This window comes from Miniopterus natalensis, chromosome 3, assembly GCF_054644295.1.
Source record: "Miniopterus natalensis isolate mMinNat1 chromosome 3, mMinNat1.hap1, whole genome shotgun sequence".
In the NCBI taxonomy this organism is placed as follows: domain Eukaryota; kingdom Metazoa; phylum Chordata; class Mammalia; order Chiroptera; family Miniopteridae; genus Miniopterus; species Miniopterus natalensis.
This window is the reverse complement of record NC_142083.1, coordinates 20606316-20621822: the sequence shown is the minus strand read 5'-3', so window position 1 is coordinate 20621822 and position 15507 is coordinate 20606316. Positions and strand designations below refer to the sequence as shown.

At 41.8% G+C, this 15507-nt stretch overlaps 1 protein-coding gene across 3 annotated transcripts in view; it reads left to right on the top strand.

Moving 5' to 3' along the window:
- Window positions 1-15507, top strand: part of TRIO (trio Rho guanine nucleotide exchange factor) — a 301493-nt gene that overhangs the window by 100959 nt on the left and 185027 nt on the right. For all 3 annotated transcript variants that reach the window (XM_087815342.1, XM_087815343.1, XM_087815344.1), the window contains exons 3-4: window positions 8271-8385; window positions 14424-14616. In XM_087815342.1, the coding sequence (XP_087671468.1) occupies window positions 8271-8385; window positions 14424-14616 (308 nt within the window). The remainder of the gene's footprint in view (window positions 1-8270; window positions 8386-14423; window positions 14617-15507) is intronic.

Below are 15507 nucleotides of genomic sequence, written 5' to 3'. Positions count from 1 at the left end.
CTGACTTTGTAGTTTACAGATGGATTTTAAAGTTAATAGAATGAAAAGACTCTACTTATAAATATAAGAGGCATCAATAAGAAAGGCTTACAGACACCTGATCCCGCATGTTCATCAGCTTTTATTTTAAAGTTTGGATCTGTGATGAGACCACTTGTTCCTTCTGTCCCCCCTTTTGTTCCTAAACCTCTAGTTGTTCCACTTTCTTTTTTTGTTAAGCCCTGGAGATAGACATGTAAAACTGAGGAAGGTTAAGATTGGTGATTTTGATTTGTATTCATTGTTTTTTTAGGCATTTAATACACAATGTATTATTAGATGGCATTTTTAAAATCTAAGTTCGTATTAAAAATAAAACTATCCTTTAACAAATTGAAGAAATGAAATCATTAATCTTTTAGAATTATGTCATGAATTATGCTAAAACCTTAAATTCTGCAGACATAATTCAAGCTGGGTATCTTTAGTGGGGAGGGAAGGTTTGCATTGCAAAAAATTTGATATGGAACTGTTTTAAAATATAAGAGGTGGTGGAACTTCACCAGCTGTGTTAACGAGGTGAAGTTAGTAAGCGCCACCACGATTTTACAGTACTTTCTAATTTATGACTAGAATTGGCAAGCTGCATTAGTGTGAACTGACTGCTGATTGCCTTAGGATTACTGATATCTCACTTAGTAAGGGGAAAGGGAAAAAAAAAATCATAAAGTTAGAAACAAATGGTTATTTGTATGATAAAATTTGGGGGGAGTGGTTTACAAAGAATGAGTTAACTTTTTAAAAAACTTAACCTGTGAACCCCCTTTTTTTTTTTTAGTTGGGAAGTAATTCACAGAACATAAAATCTACCTTTTTATAGTACAATTCAGTGGATTTTAGTGGATTTATAAGATTGTGCAGCCATCATCACAGTCTAATTCCAAAACATTTTGATCAACCCCCAGAAAACCCCCCGTCAAGTTCCCCAAGTCCCCACCCCTTGCACTGGCAACTGCTAATTTTCTGCTAAGACCCCATTTTTAAAAATATTAGGGGATATTATGCTACTTTTGTAAAAGCTCTCCATATGAGTGGCTTTTCGTAAATCAAATGTAAGTGAGTAGCCAGGGCTTCTGAAAAGCAGGCCAAAGTGTCGGTGATTCCATGAGCTACTTTTTAGGTCACGATCTAAAAAACCAGTGAGGTTTTCTTGAACTCAGATATTTCTGATCCTCAGTCTCATCTCTAGGTACTCTAAAAAGTAATCCTCATTGCACTTAAGTAAGATAGCAAAATACTACTTTCTCCATTCAGAGGGTGAATTAAATGAGGTTAGATGACATATCTAACTTCATGCCTGAAGCCAGAAGGAGGGCCACTGAAAGAAGTGTGCCCTGTGGTTTCTACTTCATGATGTGTATGTGTGTGTGCACGTCAAGTGTAGTTTATGTTTATTATATATATACATAATACGTTACATATATTTCTAGTATATATATTTAATGTAGCATATATTATGTATTGAATGTGCATGTGTTTACACATACATATATACTCATCTATATCTGTTCTCTATGACGTCTTATATGTAATTTCACCCATGATGTGTAGTTCCTGTGCCACTAGGGTTTGGGCCTTGAAAGAACTCACAGACAACTACCAGAATTCCCAACACTTTTCCCCCTAACTTTGTCATGGAACGTTTCAACCTCCCTCACAGGAGAGGATAGTGTAGTGACTTTTCATGGACCCATGGTATGCGTCAGTAATCTTGTTTCATCTATGTTGCTGTTTACCCCTCCCTCCCTTCACTGTGAGTAATTTTGAAGTCAATTCCAGATATCGTGTCATTTTATTTATAAATATTTAGTTCAGTAAAAGATAAGGCTAAAAAAAACTATACTTCCATTAACAGGCCTAAAAATGAGTAGTAATTTTTTAATATAAAAAGCCAATCAGTATTCACATTTCCCTGCTTGTGATTTTTTTCTATAGGACACACATCACAACTAGTTGGTATGTCTGATGTCTCTCTTAATTTGTAGATTCTTCCTCCTCATTATTTCTGTCTTACCCCTTCATGTTTATTAGGTGAGGAAACCAGGCGTGTTCCTGTAAATTTTCCTACATTTTATTAGATTTTGCTGGTTGCATCCCTGGGTGGTCATTTAACATGTTCCCCTTTCCCTGTATTGCTTGTAACTAGGAGCTAAGTCTCGAGGCTTGATTAGACTTAGCTTAGGTTTTGCAGGTAAGAAGGCAGAAATCCTTCATGGGTGGTGGTGGGTAGTTCTACTGGGAGTTTTACAGGGAGAGTCTAGTGAAGCATTTATTGATGATCATTGTGCAGATCTAGTATGTTACTAGGGCTGCAAAATGCTGACGGTCTAACTATATCCTTTCTTCTTCATTTGTCAACTTGGATATTCCATGAGGAGAAGAGTCGCACCATCAGTTTCTGGGCTACCCTGAGAACCCAGGATAAGTGACTGATTCTTGTCCTTTACCAGTTTTCAGACTAATGAAAGATGACCATTAGACATCTTAGACTAAAAAACCCGTTGAGGGGTTTTTTTAGTATCATTTTGAACTCATGATTTTAAATGTATTTGATGTGTTTTAATTCACTGTACATTTCTTTTTCTCTTGGAGAAGTTAAAATTTTCTCATCTTTGGACAGTGGGAGCCTCTTCAGAGTGGCTCCTGAGTCCTTGTACCACAGTATTTCAGCTTCTCTACGCTGCTGTGACCAAATGTTTCATGTCCAACTTGTCTGTTTCCTGCTCCACATGGGCAGCCAGCCAGCCATTTCTCTAAACTCCCCTGGTTCCTCTGGTGGGGAAAGGTGCTGGGTGCTAGGGAAGCTCGCTGCTCTTCTGGGGTGATTGTTTCTGTCTCTTCAGTGAACACATCTAGGAAATTGTGTGTGTGTGTATTTTTTTTTCCAGTGAGGAAAGATGTCATAACTTCATACTAAAATTTTCAATTTATCCCTGGCTGTTGTGGCTCAGTTGGCTGGGCACCCTCCTGAGCAAGGAAAGGTAGCCGGTTTGATTCCCGGTCAGGGCACATGCCCGTGTAGTGGGCTTGATCCCCAGGAGCAGCTAATCAATGTTTTGCTCTAACACTGATGTTACCCTCTCCTTTCCTCTCTCTCAAAAAAGTCAATTAAAAATCTTTTTAAACATTAAATATGTTTTTATTGATTTCAGAGAGGAAGGGAGAGAGGGAGAGATAGAAACATCAATGATGAGAGTCATCTATCGGCTGCCTCCTGCACACCCCCCACCCCCCTCTGGGGATCAAGCCCGAAACCTGGGCATGTGCCTTGGCTGAGAATCGAACGGTGATCTCCTGCATCATAGGTTGATGCTCAACCACTGGTCCACGCCAGCTGGACTCAATTAAAAATCTTTTAAAAAGTATAATAAAATAAAATTTTTAATTCACATTTGGGATTACAGATATTTTCTTTTTCTTTTATTATGTACGTGTATTTCCTTTTCCTTATGCTAAAAATCTTAGTTCCTACTCTCATGAACATAATTGCTTATTTACATTGTAATACTATTGTGCCACAGTGTGACTTCTGTTTTGTTGTCCAGGAGCATATACCAGTAGGAATGTGCTGTACTATTGGTGTGTTTTAAAGTCACATAAAATAGTTCCTCTCTGTGTGAATCCAGTTCCTACCAACTTGAAACTCAGGATCATTTGTTTCATTGTGCTTTATTTTTAAGGCTTAAAAAAACACACCAAAACAGCCACCTAATCTGCTTCAATATTAAGTAAAATGTGTACATCACTCCAAGGTTAAAATCTAAAAAAAACTAGTTAAATCTAGTTTCTCTCTTTACCTCTCTCACCCTGTACCATTACTCCCCCGTAGGAAACATATTTTTGTTTTGTTTTCTTTAGTTTGGGGTTATTTCTTATACTTTTAAAATAAGAGCATTCTATCTATCCATCAATCTATTCTCATACCCCCTTCCCTTAGATAAACAGTAATTATTATGCACCATTTTCTCTGTCCCTCTTGTTTCACTTTAAACAGTGCTCTAGAGAGTATATCGCAGTGCATCTAGAGTCATTTCTTTTACAGTTGTATGTGACTATACTGTGTGTATGTACTCCACAGTTTATTCAGTCAGTTGCCTGTGGATGGACCTTGGGTTACTTTTTTAGAATAGCTTTTTTGGGGCAAGGTGAACATTCACCTTTGCAAGTGGAGGTATTGGCAGTAAGGTAGAATTGGATTGCCCAGAGGTTTGCTATTAGTATTGTGACTACTTACTTTAATTCTTCTTGTTCCAGTTTTGCAGAATTCAGCATTTTGTGGAAAGGGAAGGAAGGGGTACCTCCCATTCATCTTGTATATTTTTATTAGTATCTAGTATGGTCTGAGTCCTTAGTGACTGACTGGAAATTCAGCTGCTATCAGAGGCCTTTCCAGAACTCTAGAGTCCTCTTAGAGTCTTTATTCTTGTAGGAAACACAGACGATAAATAAACTGAGGTTTATTTCAATATTAAAAAGAAGGCTGAAAAGGTCCCACGTTATAGCTACAAATGTCTGTATACAATTACTTCCTTAAATCCAGTGAGACTCATTTCTCTCTTGGTCTCTTGAGCAGCATGGCCCAGAATGACCAGAAGCAGCAAGACTCAGACTGTTCAGACAGTCCCATTTTTAACTTCCCGATACCTGATGGCAGGTATTTTTAATTAACTCTGTGTGGAATGTAGAAGAAGATTCCATTCATACAGCAGACATCTATTGAGCACCTTTTCTATCTGCCCGTCTCTCACTAGGCATCGAGAATGTAGACTGATGTCATTGAATGAACAAAGGTACCTGCCTTCATAGGGCTTCCATTCTTATTGGGGAGACCGACAAACAAAAAAATGTGTAAGTTATATAGTTGACTAGAAGCTGATAGGTGCCTTACAGAAATAAAAGATGGGGAGAGGAGGAGTAGAGAGAACGTGGTTTTTATAAGTACTGAAAAATAAAACAGCGTCATTAGGAACAAAAAAACAGTGCTCTTTGTTTTCTTTTGTTTTTTGACTAACACGCATTTGGCTAGGCAGATACTCCCTCGTGAGCTGTTGGCTTTTGATTACAGACATAGGAAGGTCCAGAGACTGTAAAACTCTCCTACATAGACATCCTGTGACGTTGGTAGGTGCAGGAAATGAATTTCCTGCCCTTTTCTTTTTATTGTCCAAACTAAGGTGCTGAGTTTCCTGTCTATAAAATGGGACTGACATCTGTCCTGCCCGCCTCACCATGAGGCTGTGGGTTGACATCAGACACATATTACTATGTCTAGTAGATGATGCTTTTATAAGCTGCATTATTATTATATTTATTAGTTCAGGAACAAGAACTTTAAAGTTGTAACTTTTCTGCTTCATAATCCAAACAGTATTTTTATTTGGGTACTTCTGTGACATTGGCAAACAAGCTAAATCTTGGGGCCTATAATCTAAACAGAATCTGTGGCATTGCTTTTAAGCTCCTTGGGGCTCAGAGACCATGTACTACATTTCATTGATTCTACTGTATTGATTTTTTTACCTCACTGGGAGGGGTCAGCAGATGGGTGATTTTGGCCTGTCACTGACTGTGACACACCCCAGATTGGAAGATACACCCCAATGCAGGGAGGTTAGCAAGTGAAAACAAAATTTTAAATTATTTAAATAGAGAATATGCAATATGCAATTTTTATTTCACAAGTGATTTTTGATAAAGGTTTAAAACTACCCTAGAGAGTTTTCTGAAGCTCTATTCTGGGAAAAGGAAAAAAGACAAATTGAATTTCCCCCTTTACTTTGAAATGCACGTATAGGTTTCAGTAAGCTTTCTTTAGGACACGAGTGGGAGCCTGATTGGGGAATGAGCTGCTAGTAAGTTCCAGGGGACTCCAGCGTGGGGAAGATCTCTAGCTGAAAGGTGAAGCAGTACCAGGGCAGCAGCCCACACTCCTGCATACACTTAGTTCAGCTCTCACCTCTGGAGTGAGCAGGTGGCCGTGTGCAGTGTGCCTGCCTGCTGACTCCCCGCATGACACCTGCTGATGGGTAGAGTTTGGATTCTACTTTTTACACCATGGTAGAGCTTACCTTGCTTGCATTAAGAGACACGATGACCTTAGAGAAAGGAGAATTGAACACAGGTCACTGGCGTTCCGTTTCCCTACTGAGTCCAACATTATGTTGCATTTAAAAAAATTTGGAATAGTGGTCCAGAAAAATGTTAGATGAAATTCTCTTTACCAAGAGTCGAGTGAATGTGTTGAGCTATAATATTTTTGATTAAGGATATTGATTACTTTTTGAAAAGAATGAAAGGTGTTGGGGAATTAAAATATTGAAATTGTTTCCTGTCTTATATTGGAGACAAGAGGTATTCCAAAAAACCAGAGCCATTGATATTGCCCTAAAAATACTATGATGTTTTAGATGATTACTTGGTAATGACAATCTAGTCATTATAACTGCTTCTCACTTTAAAATAAATGTTTTTATTGATTTTAGAGAGAGAAGAAGGGAGAAGGAGAGAGAGAGAGAAGTATCGATTGGCTGCCTCCTGCCCTCCCCTCCCCCCCCAGGGACCTAATTAGCAATCTGGGCTTGGCCCCAACCGGGAATGGAACCGTGACCTTTTGGTGCATTGGACAATGCTCAACCAACTGAACCACACCAGCCAGGGCTCATTCATTTTTTTGAATGAATTCTTTCATTCATAAAAAAGTCCAGGAACTCATTGTTTAGTTGTCCTTATGACATTTTTACTACTTTAGAAATATCTAAAGCCTCTAGTTTGAAAAATTATATAAATTCTTGCCAGGGTGAAGGACCCACTGTGACCATGCTGGCAGAGTCCTTTGTCTTTATTGAAGCTCTTTGAGCTTCAGCATCTTTACTTATATGGCTGGAATGATAAAACCTCTTAATAGGGTCATTGTGGTGATCAAATGAGAACGTGTGTATCAACCACTGGGTACTACACACAGCATGTTCTGGTAGCTATGATTTAGTGTATTCCCCGTTTAATACCAGAATTATTGGAATTGTAAATAACACTTTTCCAGGCTGTGTGACTGAACAGTACATGTGGATCGTTTTAAATGATCAGAATTAAGTTTTATTCCTGTTTAGAAAGCATGTTAACCATCCCAGGAAATTGTAAACGCCTATATTGGTAAAATGTATTTTTAAAATAGCTTCTGCTGAATACTTTCTTGACCTTTGAAAAGGAAACAATCTGGCTTTCTGTCATTGCTCTTTGTTTGCTTTTTGATTTTACCTGTGCAGATGAGGTAAGTAATTAAGATGATAAAACAATTAAGAGTTGCATATTGTGACTTGAATTTTGAGATCTTAGTGCTGTACTTCTAAGAGAGATGCCCAGAGTTGTAAAACTAAATGGAGGATCCACCTGGGAAGGCTCAGTTTCCCTTCTGTATTCTTTCCTGAAAACCCTGATAGACTTAATAAAATATAGGTGACAATTTCACTGAAAATGGTCAGTGGTACCAGCAGACTTCACTAGAATTGTGTCTATGTTAATTAGAAATATGGCTGCCCGTCTTTCAAAGGCCAGTCATCATCTGAGATTTGTATTTAGTATGTGTTGTAATTTTCCAAAGTCCTTGACTAATTTAGTTCTGCTTTACAATTCTTGCATGAGTAGCCCACCTTCCTTTCTTTGTATATGTGGCTTTGTGTGAAAGATTGGTAAAACTTGGCCACTGGGGTTGGCTACTGCCCTCGAGAAAGGAAGACACCCTGGATCCAGATTACATAAAGTCCCGAGCGTGAGGTTTGAAGAACATTCTTGTTTTTTCCCTTGCAAGACTTAAATCCCAGTTTGGGTGATAGCAAAGGGAGAGCTTAAAATATGAGGGGAGGGGGAGCAATGTGTAGGAGGAGAGGGATGGTGGGTGGTGGGTGGTGGGAGGATGTGGGTGGTGGTTCAAGGCAAATGTGCGTGAAAACTTTTCTCTCCAAACATAAAACTGAAGAAAGGAGGACACATGTTGGAAGGAAAGGACAAGGCCTCTGTGATATCCTCCGGTGGTGTGCAGAGCTAGGACTTTTTCTGCTGAGGCCCGGGAGGGGTGACCTAGCCTGGCCCTGTTGCACGGTCCTTTCTGGCCTTGCATTTGATAGAGGTGCAGCTTTTCGTGAATGGAGGGTGACACTGTTGGACTTCCGGTGCCACATTAGTGTCCTGTCCGCTCTTGTTTTTGTCTGAGTGTGCTCCACATGTGTGTTTTTCAGGTGGCAGAGATAAGCGTGGAGGTCCCATCTTAACGTTCCCCGCCCGCAGCAATCATGACAGAATACGACAGGAGGACCTCAGGAGACTCATTTCCTATCTAGCCTGTATCCCTAGGTAAGTCCCGGGGGGCTGGGGCTTCTCACTGTTCTGAGCTGTGGCACCATGCTCTCTAGAAAACAGCTAAACCTCAGCCTGGATTCCAAGCAGACAGAGTAGCATAAAGTTAAAACTATGTTCTTTCTCCTCGTTTGCACATTGTGACATCCTGTCATGCTTACAACACTTCTGGGTGAGGGAGGAGAGGTGCATGTTTGAAGAGCTTTGTGGGTGATGGTGGGGTTGGGATGCCCACTGGCTGGGGTAGTAGGACATGGTGCCTGAGGTAGAAATGAAGGCGACTTGTGGTTGTTGATTCTGATCCCAAGACGCAGGGTCCTGGACGCCCAGGGAGAGCGGTTTCTGATACCACTGTCTTCATGCCGAGCTATGGTTCCTTACAAATATTCTGTTGATTTGTAGCATGAAGTTGGTGGGGCATTAAAATCCTTCCCAACTAGTATGACAAGACTTCAGGTTTGGGAGCCCCCATTCAGTCTGAGAGACCGTTCGTGGTGGTCAGGGAGATTTTTAGCCTGGATGCTGAAGAACACCAAGAACAGGTGAAGCTTTATTTTCCAGACAGACCTGAAGTGGGGACGAACAAAGAGGAATCGGCCCGTGTGTGTACTTGAGGAATATACAGTCTTTGTTTCTGCTCTTACTGAGGTTTTACCTCCAGCGCTGGCTGACAGTCAGTGAAAGACACCCCCCCCCCATTAATATCTCCATTTAATTGTCCAGATTACTTTTTGGAAAACGGAATACTACTGTGATATCATCTAAGGATATAGCCACGCCTGGAACAAGAGATGATTGTGTGTTGAGCGTTGGAGGGGTGCTTCCCTCTGAAGAAAAGGGAATCTTTATTCCAGAAAGGCATACGCTAAAGGAGGGCATTTCCTAAGGGACTAAATTAGGATGTGTAAAAAAACACAAAAAAAGTCGGCCATAATACAGGCTAGAGGAGCTAGGAACTTTAAGGAGCATGTTATGTAGAGAATAATAAAAGAGGGTCAGTAGCAGCATAATGGGATCTAAAGGTTGAGGTGAATGTACTAGGTCCTCCCAGCACAGGGTTTGTGGCACCAACCAGGGAGGACAGCTGTGCCCTTTTGTAACCCATCCCTGCTGCGGCTGATGAAGCGACTGTCTGACCTGCTGAGGAAGTTGTTGGGTTTTCTGTTTGGGGGTCCTTTATGGGAGAACTGTCACCTTGTATCATCAGTGACAAAGTGACAGTGCCTTACTTACACAGAAAGTGTTTCCCTTTCCTCTTACTGTGGTATTTTCTTGGACTGCTGAACTTGAAAGCAAAGAGCTGGAAAGAGTTTTAGAAGTTATATACGACTCACTGTCATTTCTAAATAACAATATAGTTGATAGCTGCCACTTACTGAGTTCTTATGTGCTGGTACTATGCTAACGATGGAAAAAGAAACAGAGCAATACAAAGGACAATGTAAGAAAAAGTCTTACCAAGCCAAATGATAGTCGGCATATAGTTTAATGAAAAACAAGCTGAATTTGGTATCATCCAGGTGATTTTTTAAAAAATTATATAATTGAATTGCTGTATGTAACTTTGGCACCGTGCTCTCTGGTTTTGAAATCTGTTCTGATTGTAAATGAAACAATTACTTTTCATTTCATTCACATTAAGTTCTAGTGGTTTGGGGCTTCTCACTGTTTTCACTGTTCCAAGATATGGCACTGTGCTCTCTAGAAAACAGCTAAACCCCAGCCTGAATTCCAAGCAGACAAAGGAGTATAAATATTATCAAGAAATTGATTCAGGTATATTTAGATCACCTGGATGACCCACTTAAAAAAAAATACAACACCTTGTCATTGGAAATTTGTGAGCATACACAAAAGTAGACAGAATAGTGTAGCAAACATCAGATACCTGTCATCTAGTTTCAACAATTAGCAAGTTTCGCCAATCTTGTTTTTCTCTAATTTTCCCCCTGGAATATTTTATAACAAATCCTAGACATTCTATTGTTTTGCTCATCAACACTTAAGTGCATAGGGTGACTGTCCGACTACTGAGTGTGGTCGCTTCATTTCATTGCCTAGATTTGCTTTTCTATTTACAGTTTCAAGTGACAGGAAATGCCACTTTGCTTGTCCTTGATTAATAGGTAAGAATAACATGTAAGTGATGCATTTGCCAGGTGATAATGGAGGAACATTTCACAGTGGTCCAAATGGATAAAGTAGCGGCAGGATGAGTCATCTCTGAGCCCGCCCAGGATCCACAGTGCCCAGAAAGGAGCTGTGCTGCCTCTAGTGAGCACTGTTTTAGCCCAACAGTAGGGTCCATAAAGATCATCAGCAAACTAATGGTGTGTGAATTTGGGGGCACTGGTGGGCTTGCTTGTAGCCTCAGAGTGGTTTAAGTAGTCCTGAGGGCCTATGAGATTTCTTCCCCTGCCTGTTACTCCCGAAACTTCCTGCGATGTGAAGGTAGCCTCTGGCTCTCCCTCAGCCAGACAGTCACAGGGCTGCACCCTCCGGAACGTGGAGACACGTGCCATCCTGGAAAGCATGGGCAGAGGCAGACGGTGGCCTGGCACAAGGCACTAATTACTTTTATCCATATTCTGATCTACAAAATGTGATGCTAATCTATACTTCTTTGGATCCTTGTAAGTATTGAGTAAGAGTACTCACGTACACGCCCAGCGCAGCGCCTCAGGTGCGGTAGCTGCCTGCGAAGTAGTACAGTAATTTCCATCTTTCCGATTCGCTCTTCTCCTCGCCTTCAGTGATTTTCCTTTGACACGCGTTCTAGAGCCAGACGGTCTTGTTTTCCTTCTGCATGGCCTCTAAGTTGTCTGTGTGTCTCTCAGAACGTGGCCCTCAGAGTAATGTGATCTGAGAGGTGAATAGTTGAGAATTTATTACTTGGGTCACCTTCCATTCTCCTCTCTCTCCTTTAAAAAAAGGAGTAGTAGAGCGATTTTCATGTAATTCCTGTGCAAGGAAACTTTCCAGTGCATGTGTGTAGGAGAACTTCTCACTGGTGTAGTGGGGATTCCTGCACCACGATGAAAATCACAGCGTTCTTGGTACATCTCTAGGTTTTATTGTTCTTATTGCTTGAATTATACTAATTATGTTCTAGAACATTAAAATGATTTATAGTAGCTGAATGGATAAACCACTCCCACTCTCTTTGGTCCCTAATGAAATAATGTGGAGACTTTTAATGGATCCATTCATGAACTTAAATATAAGAAGGGACTTTCTTTATCTAGGAGCTAAAGAGAGTAGAATTTCTCTTCTTCGGAGACCTGCATTGAGAAGGGACTTCAGTTTTAGCAGAATTTTCTGTATCTCACAGATAAAACAAGGCTCTTTGATAAAACTGCCAACCAAACTGCTTGATGAGTCACACTTTCCAGTAAAATACTGGGTAATGAAGTCTTTACGGCGGAGGAATAGCTGTAGCCCATCTCCTGTTGCCAACCGCACTTGTTCCTCAGCTGCTCACGAACAGAACTGGGCTCGGAGAGGTTTGCAAGTCATTATTTTCCTAATAATGACTGACTTAGAAGTTGGTAAAGACAGGTGGATTGACCAAGGATTGACCAATGACAGGCGCTTTCCCAGCCCAGCCCTGTTCACTGGGTGCTAACATTTGCCTGTGGAGGAAGGCGAGGAGCTAATCCTTCTGTAAACTGCAAGCTCAGGGCACCTCTTGGTTGTCTCCTTCTTTGGCTTGGTCCTGTTGTTAAGCTTGGAGTTAGTCAGGATTTGTCTTAAGCCCCTTTCAAGTGAAGGGGCTTTGTAGTTGAATGTACATACTGTGTGGGACTATGTGAGGAGAAAGACAGGCTGCCAGCGAATTTGTGTCAGTATGGTGAAGACTGATGCTTAAAGCGCAGTCTACCAAACAGCAACTAATAAAACAGTACAACACACAGTGAGGGTTGCACAGTGTCCGTCTTTGTGTGGCAGCAGAGCGTGGGAGCCTGGAGCAGAATACCTCCGCGGAGGCAGGCTTCCTCCTGCTCGGGCTGGCCTTGCCCAGGCGCCTGGAGCCCTGATGTTTCTGCAGAATGGGATCTTGCAACACTGCAAACCCCATTAGAGCCCAGGAGGTCGAGGATCCTTCATTTCAGGACGTGGGAGATTTTCAGACATTTCTGGAAGCCCTGTTGGCCTCTAGGATTTGTGAAGGAGGCCTTGGGTAGTGGCTGGATTGTGGCCCAGGACCTACTTAACACCCAGAGAGGTGTGTGAGCCAAGTGTTAACTCTTTTCCAGTTCATAGTCATATAGGAGTAGGTCTCTGAAGTTAATCAGATCATTCCTGTAGTTCTCCACATTTCATTGATAAGCTAGGCTGCTAGGTCCTTCCGCTTTCTCTCTGTGGCTTTCAATAGCAAGTTCCTTATAGTGTCAGCCACCACCTATTCAGGCTCTGTCCCCACAGACTTTTTCAGAATATTTTTGTGACAAGCCTCATGTACTGTAGTTGTCTTAGGGACTTTACATCTGTGGAATTTGGGGCATCAGTTACTCCAATGATACGAATCAAGATAAGGAAAAGAAGTGTGTGTCTGAGTGTGTGTGTGTGTGTGTGTACATGTGGAGGGAAGAGAGGGAGAGGGAAGAGGAGTGAACTCATGCAAGAGTGTATGAAATTGATTTTAATTTTGACTTTAAATTTTTTTGGCTTTTTAACATCTCTTAATGATAGCAATTAGTTTTCTGGGTTTTTAATTTAGACTAATTTCTCAGGGTGATTACATAAAGCAGGAAAAATGTCAAATACCTTTCCCATAGTCCCAGTACATTTATGTTGGGTGAAAACCTAAAATCCCATTGGGTGCTCATGAGGCTTAGGTGTGTTTCCGAAGAGCTCGCAGGCAGCCATCCCCTGGCTCACGTCTGCGCCAGCATCAGCTGCGTGTGCTGCGTCCACCACGTGCCAGTGTGGATAAGGCTGTGCTTAAGTGGGTGGCCGTGTGACAGCGAAGCCACAGCTGAGTGAGACTAGGGTTTTCACCTGTCTTTAAAGACACTGACCCTTGTTGCTTATTTATTACAGAAGCATATTATTTGTATTTACCATGTACTCAGGGATTGAGATTTAATAAAATCAGTAATTTTTGTTGCCTCATCAAGGTCACTCATAAGAGAAAAGGCTCTTTGATTGGTTTGTTCATACTGTGAGCACGTGGAGAGGAGGAACATGGTGACTCCTTGCTCTGTCCTGCTCAGTGCTAAGGGCCAGCAGGGTTCCCACTGTTGTTTTACACTGTCAGTGCAGCTGGGTGAAAATGGCAAATAATCTCAATGTTACTGTGAAAATAGATTGACCCCCCGGACTTTGCCAGAAGGGCGCCACAGGCCCCATTGATTGGGGGGCCACAGTGGAGAACCTCTGAGATAGACCAGGGTCCTGGGACAGTGAGAGGGAACAAAGTATGACATTGGAAAGCTCCGACCTTAGCCGCCATCACACTGGGGGGGGATTTTCACGCCTGTGGTTGGGGAATCCTGGGTGACTGCTGCTCATGGGAGTGTGACACCTCTACCTGGGTTCTGTGCACACTGCCAGGGGTCTGTCCCGTTTTGTGCTCACCAAGGCCTTTGCTGTAATAGTTACTAGGCAGCGTGTGATCAGTTAACACACAAAAAGCTGTTTCTCCTAAAGAGACAGGATGCAAAACCATGAATACAAAACACAGTTTTAAAGGTTTTCAAAGTTGAAGCTCTGTTTCCAGGCACATTCTTCGAAGCACATTCTTCGAAGCACGTTCTTTGAGGCACATATAGCCAGAGTCTATTTTATGACAAGGGAGCGGGAGACCAGGGCTCCTTCTGAATTGATTTCCATATCCTCCCATGCCCCTTCCGACCCCCCCGCAGTGCTGACCTGCAGCCAGGCTGTGGGGGGACGGCCGCCCCTTCCCTTCTGGTTCCCACCTGCCAGTACATCAGGAGGAAGGAAGCAGAGTCAGCGTTGCCCGGCGGGACTCTGCCCAGAAAAGGTGGTGAGAGTTGCGCAGCTTGAGCATGTGTTTTCTCTCTCTCCAGTGAAGAAGTCTGCAAGCGAGGCTTCACGGTGATCGTGGACATGCGTGGGTCCAAGTGGGACTCCATCAAGCCTCTGCTGAAGATCCTGCAGGAGTCCTTTCCCTGCTGCATTCACGTTGCACTGATAATCAAGCCAGACAACTTTTGGCAGAAACAGAGGACTAATTTTGGCAGCTCTAAATTTGAATTTGAGGTAACTTCCACGTATGGCCAGACCAGCTCCAACCATGCATTTGGTTTATCGAAAAATGACTTTTTCTTCATCATTTTAGGCTCATAATAGATTTTTAAAACCACATATTAAGATATGTCCATATCTTATGTACATATGTAAAATTAGTTACTGCATGAAATAACAAAATTAGTTCATTTATAGTGTTATCCTAGTGGATCCTTCTACCCGAGGTGGGTTTAGTTTCAGTTCTCTTGGTTTTGAGTGGTACGTAAGGTCACTGTCTTGCAGACAATGTATAAAATATGGGCTTATTTTCCTTTTATCTATCACTTCTGCTTCAGCTTCCAAGGTTCTGACAGGGCTTTGGTGCAGTTTAATGAGAAGATTATGGGAAGAAAGTGTTCCAGCCAGCTTGAAACTGGGTTCATGCCATACATATTCTGTAATAAAATTGGAATATTTTCTAATAATAAATTACAATGACTTTTCGTTGCATAGATTGCTGCTTCTAGCAACTTTCCCAAACATTAGGGTTCAGTGAATATATTCATGTATTTTAAGGTAAACAATGTGGAGATGCAAGAAGTAATTTTTCTCCCACTATTCTAAGTTTTCCGGCTGGTCTCATAATCAACTTAACATGAGACAGACTAACAGAAGATGTCCAGAATTTATTAGGGATGTACTTGTGGGGTTGCCGTGAGACTGTGAGACCTGAAGACGCATTGGGCAGTGGAGGTCTATATGCCCTTCTGGACAAAGGAGAGGCAGGCGGGGGTCTGGGATGTCAGTGGGGAAGCAGGTAATTTCCAGGTAGCTGAGAAGGAGCAAACACACAGTAAACAGTTCTTGCAGCACTGCCCAGGAACCAGTGGATCACAGAGGGGAGTCTGACAAACAGGCTTTGAT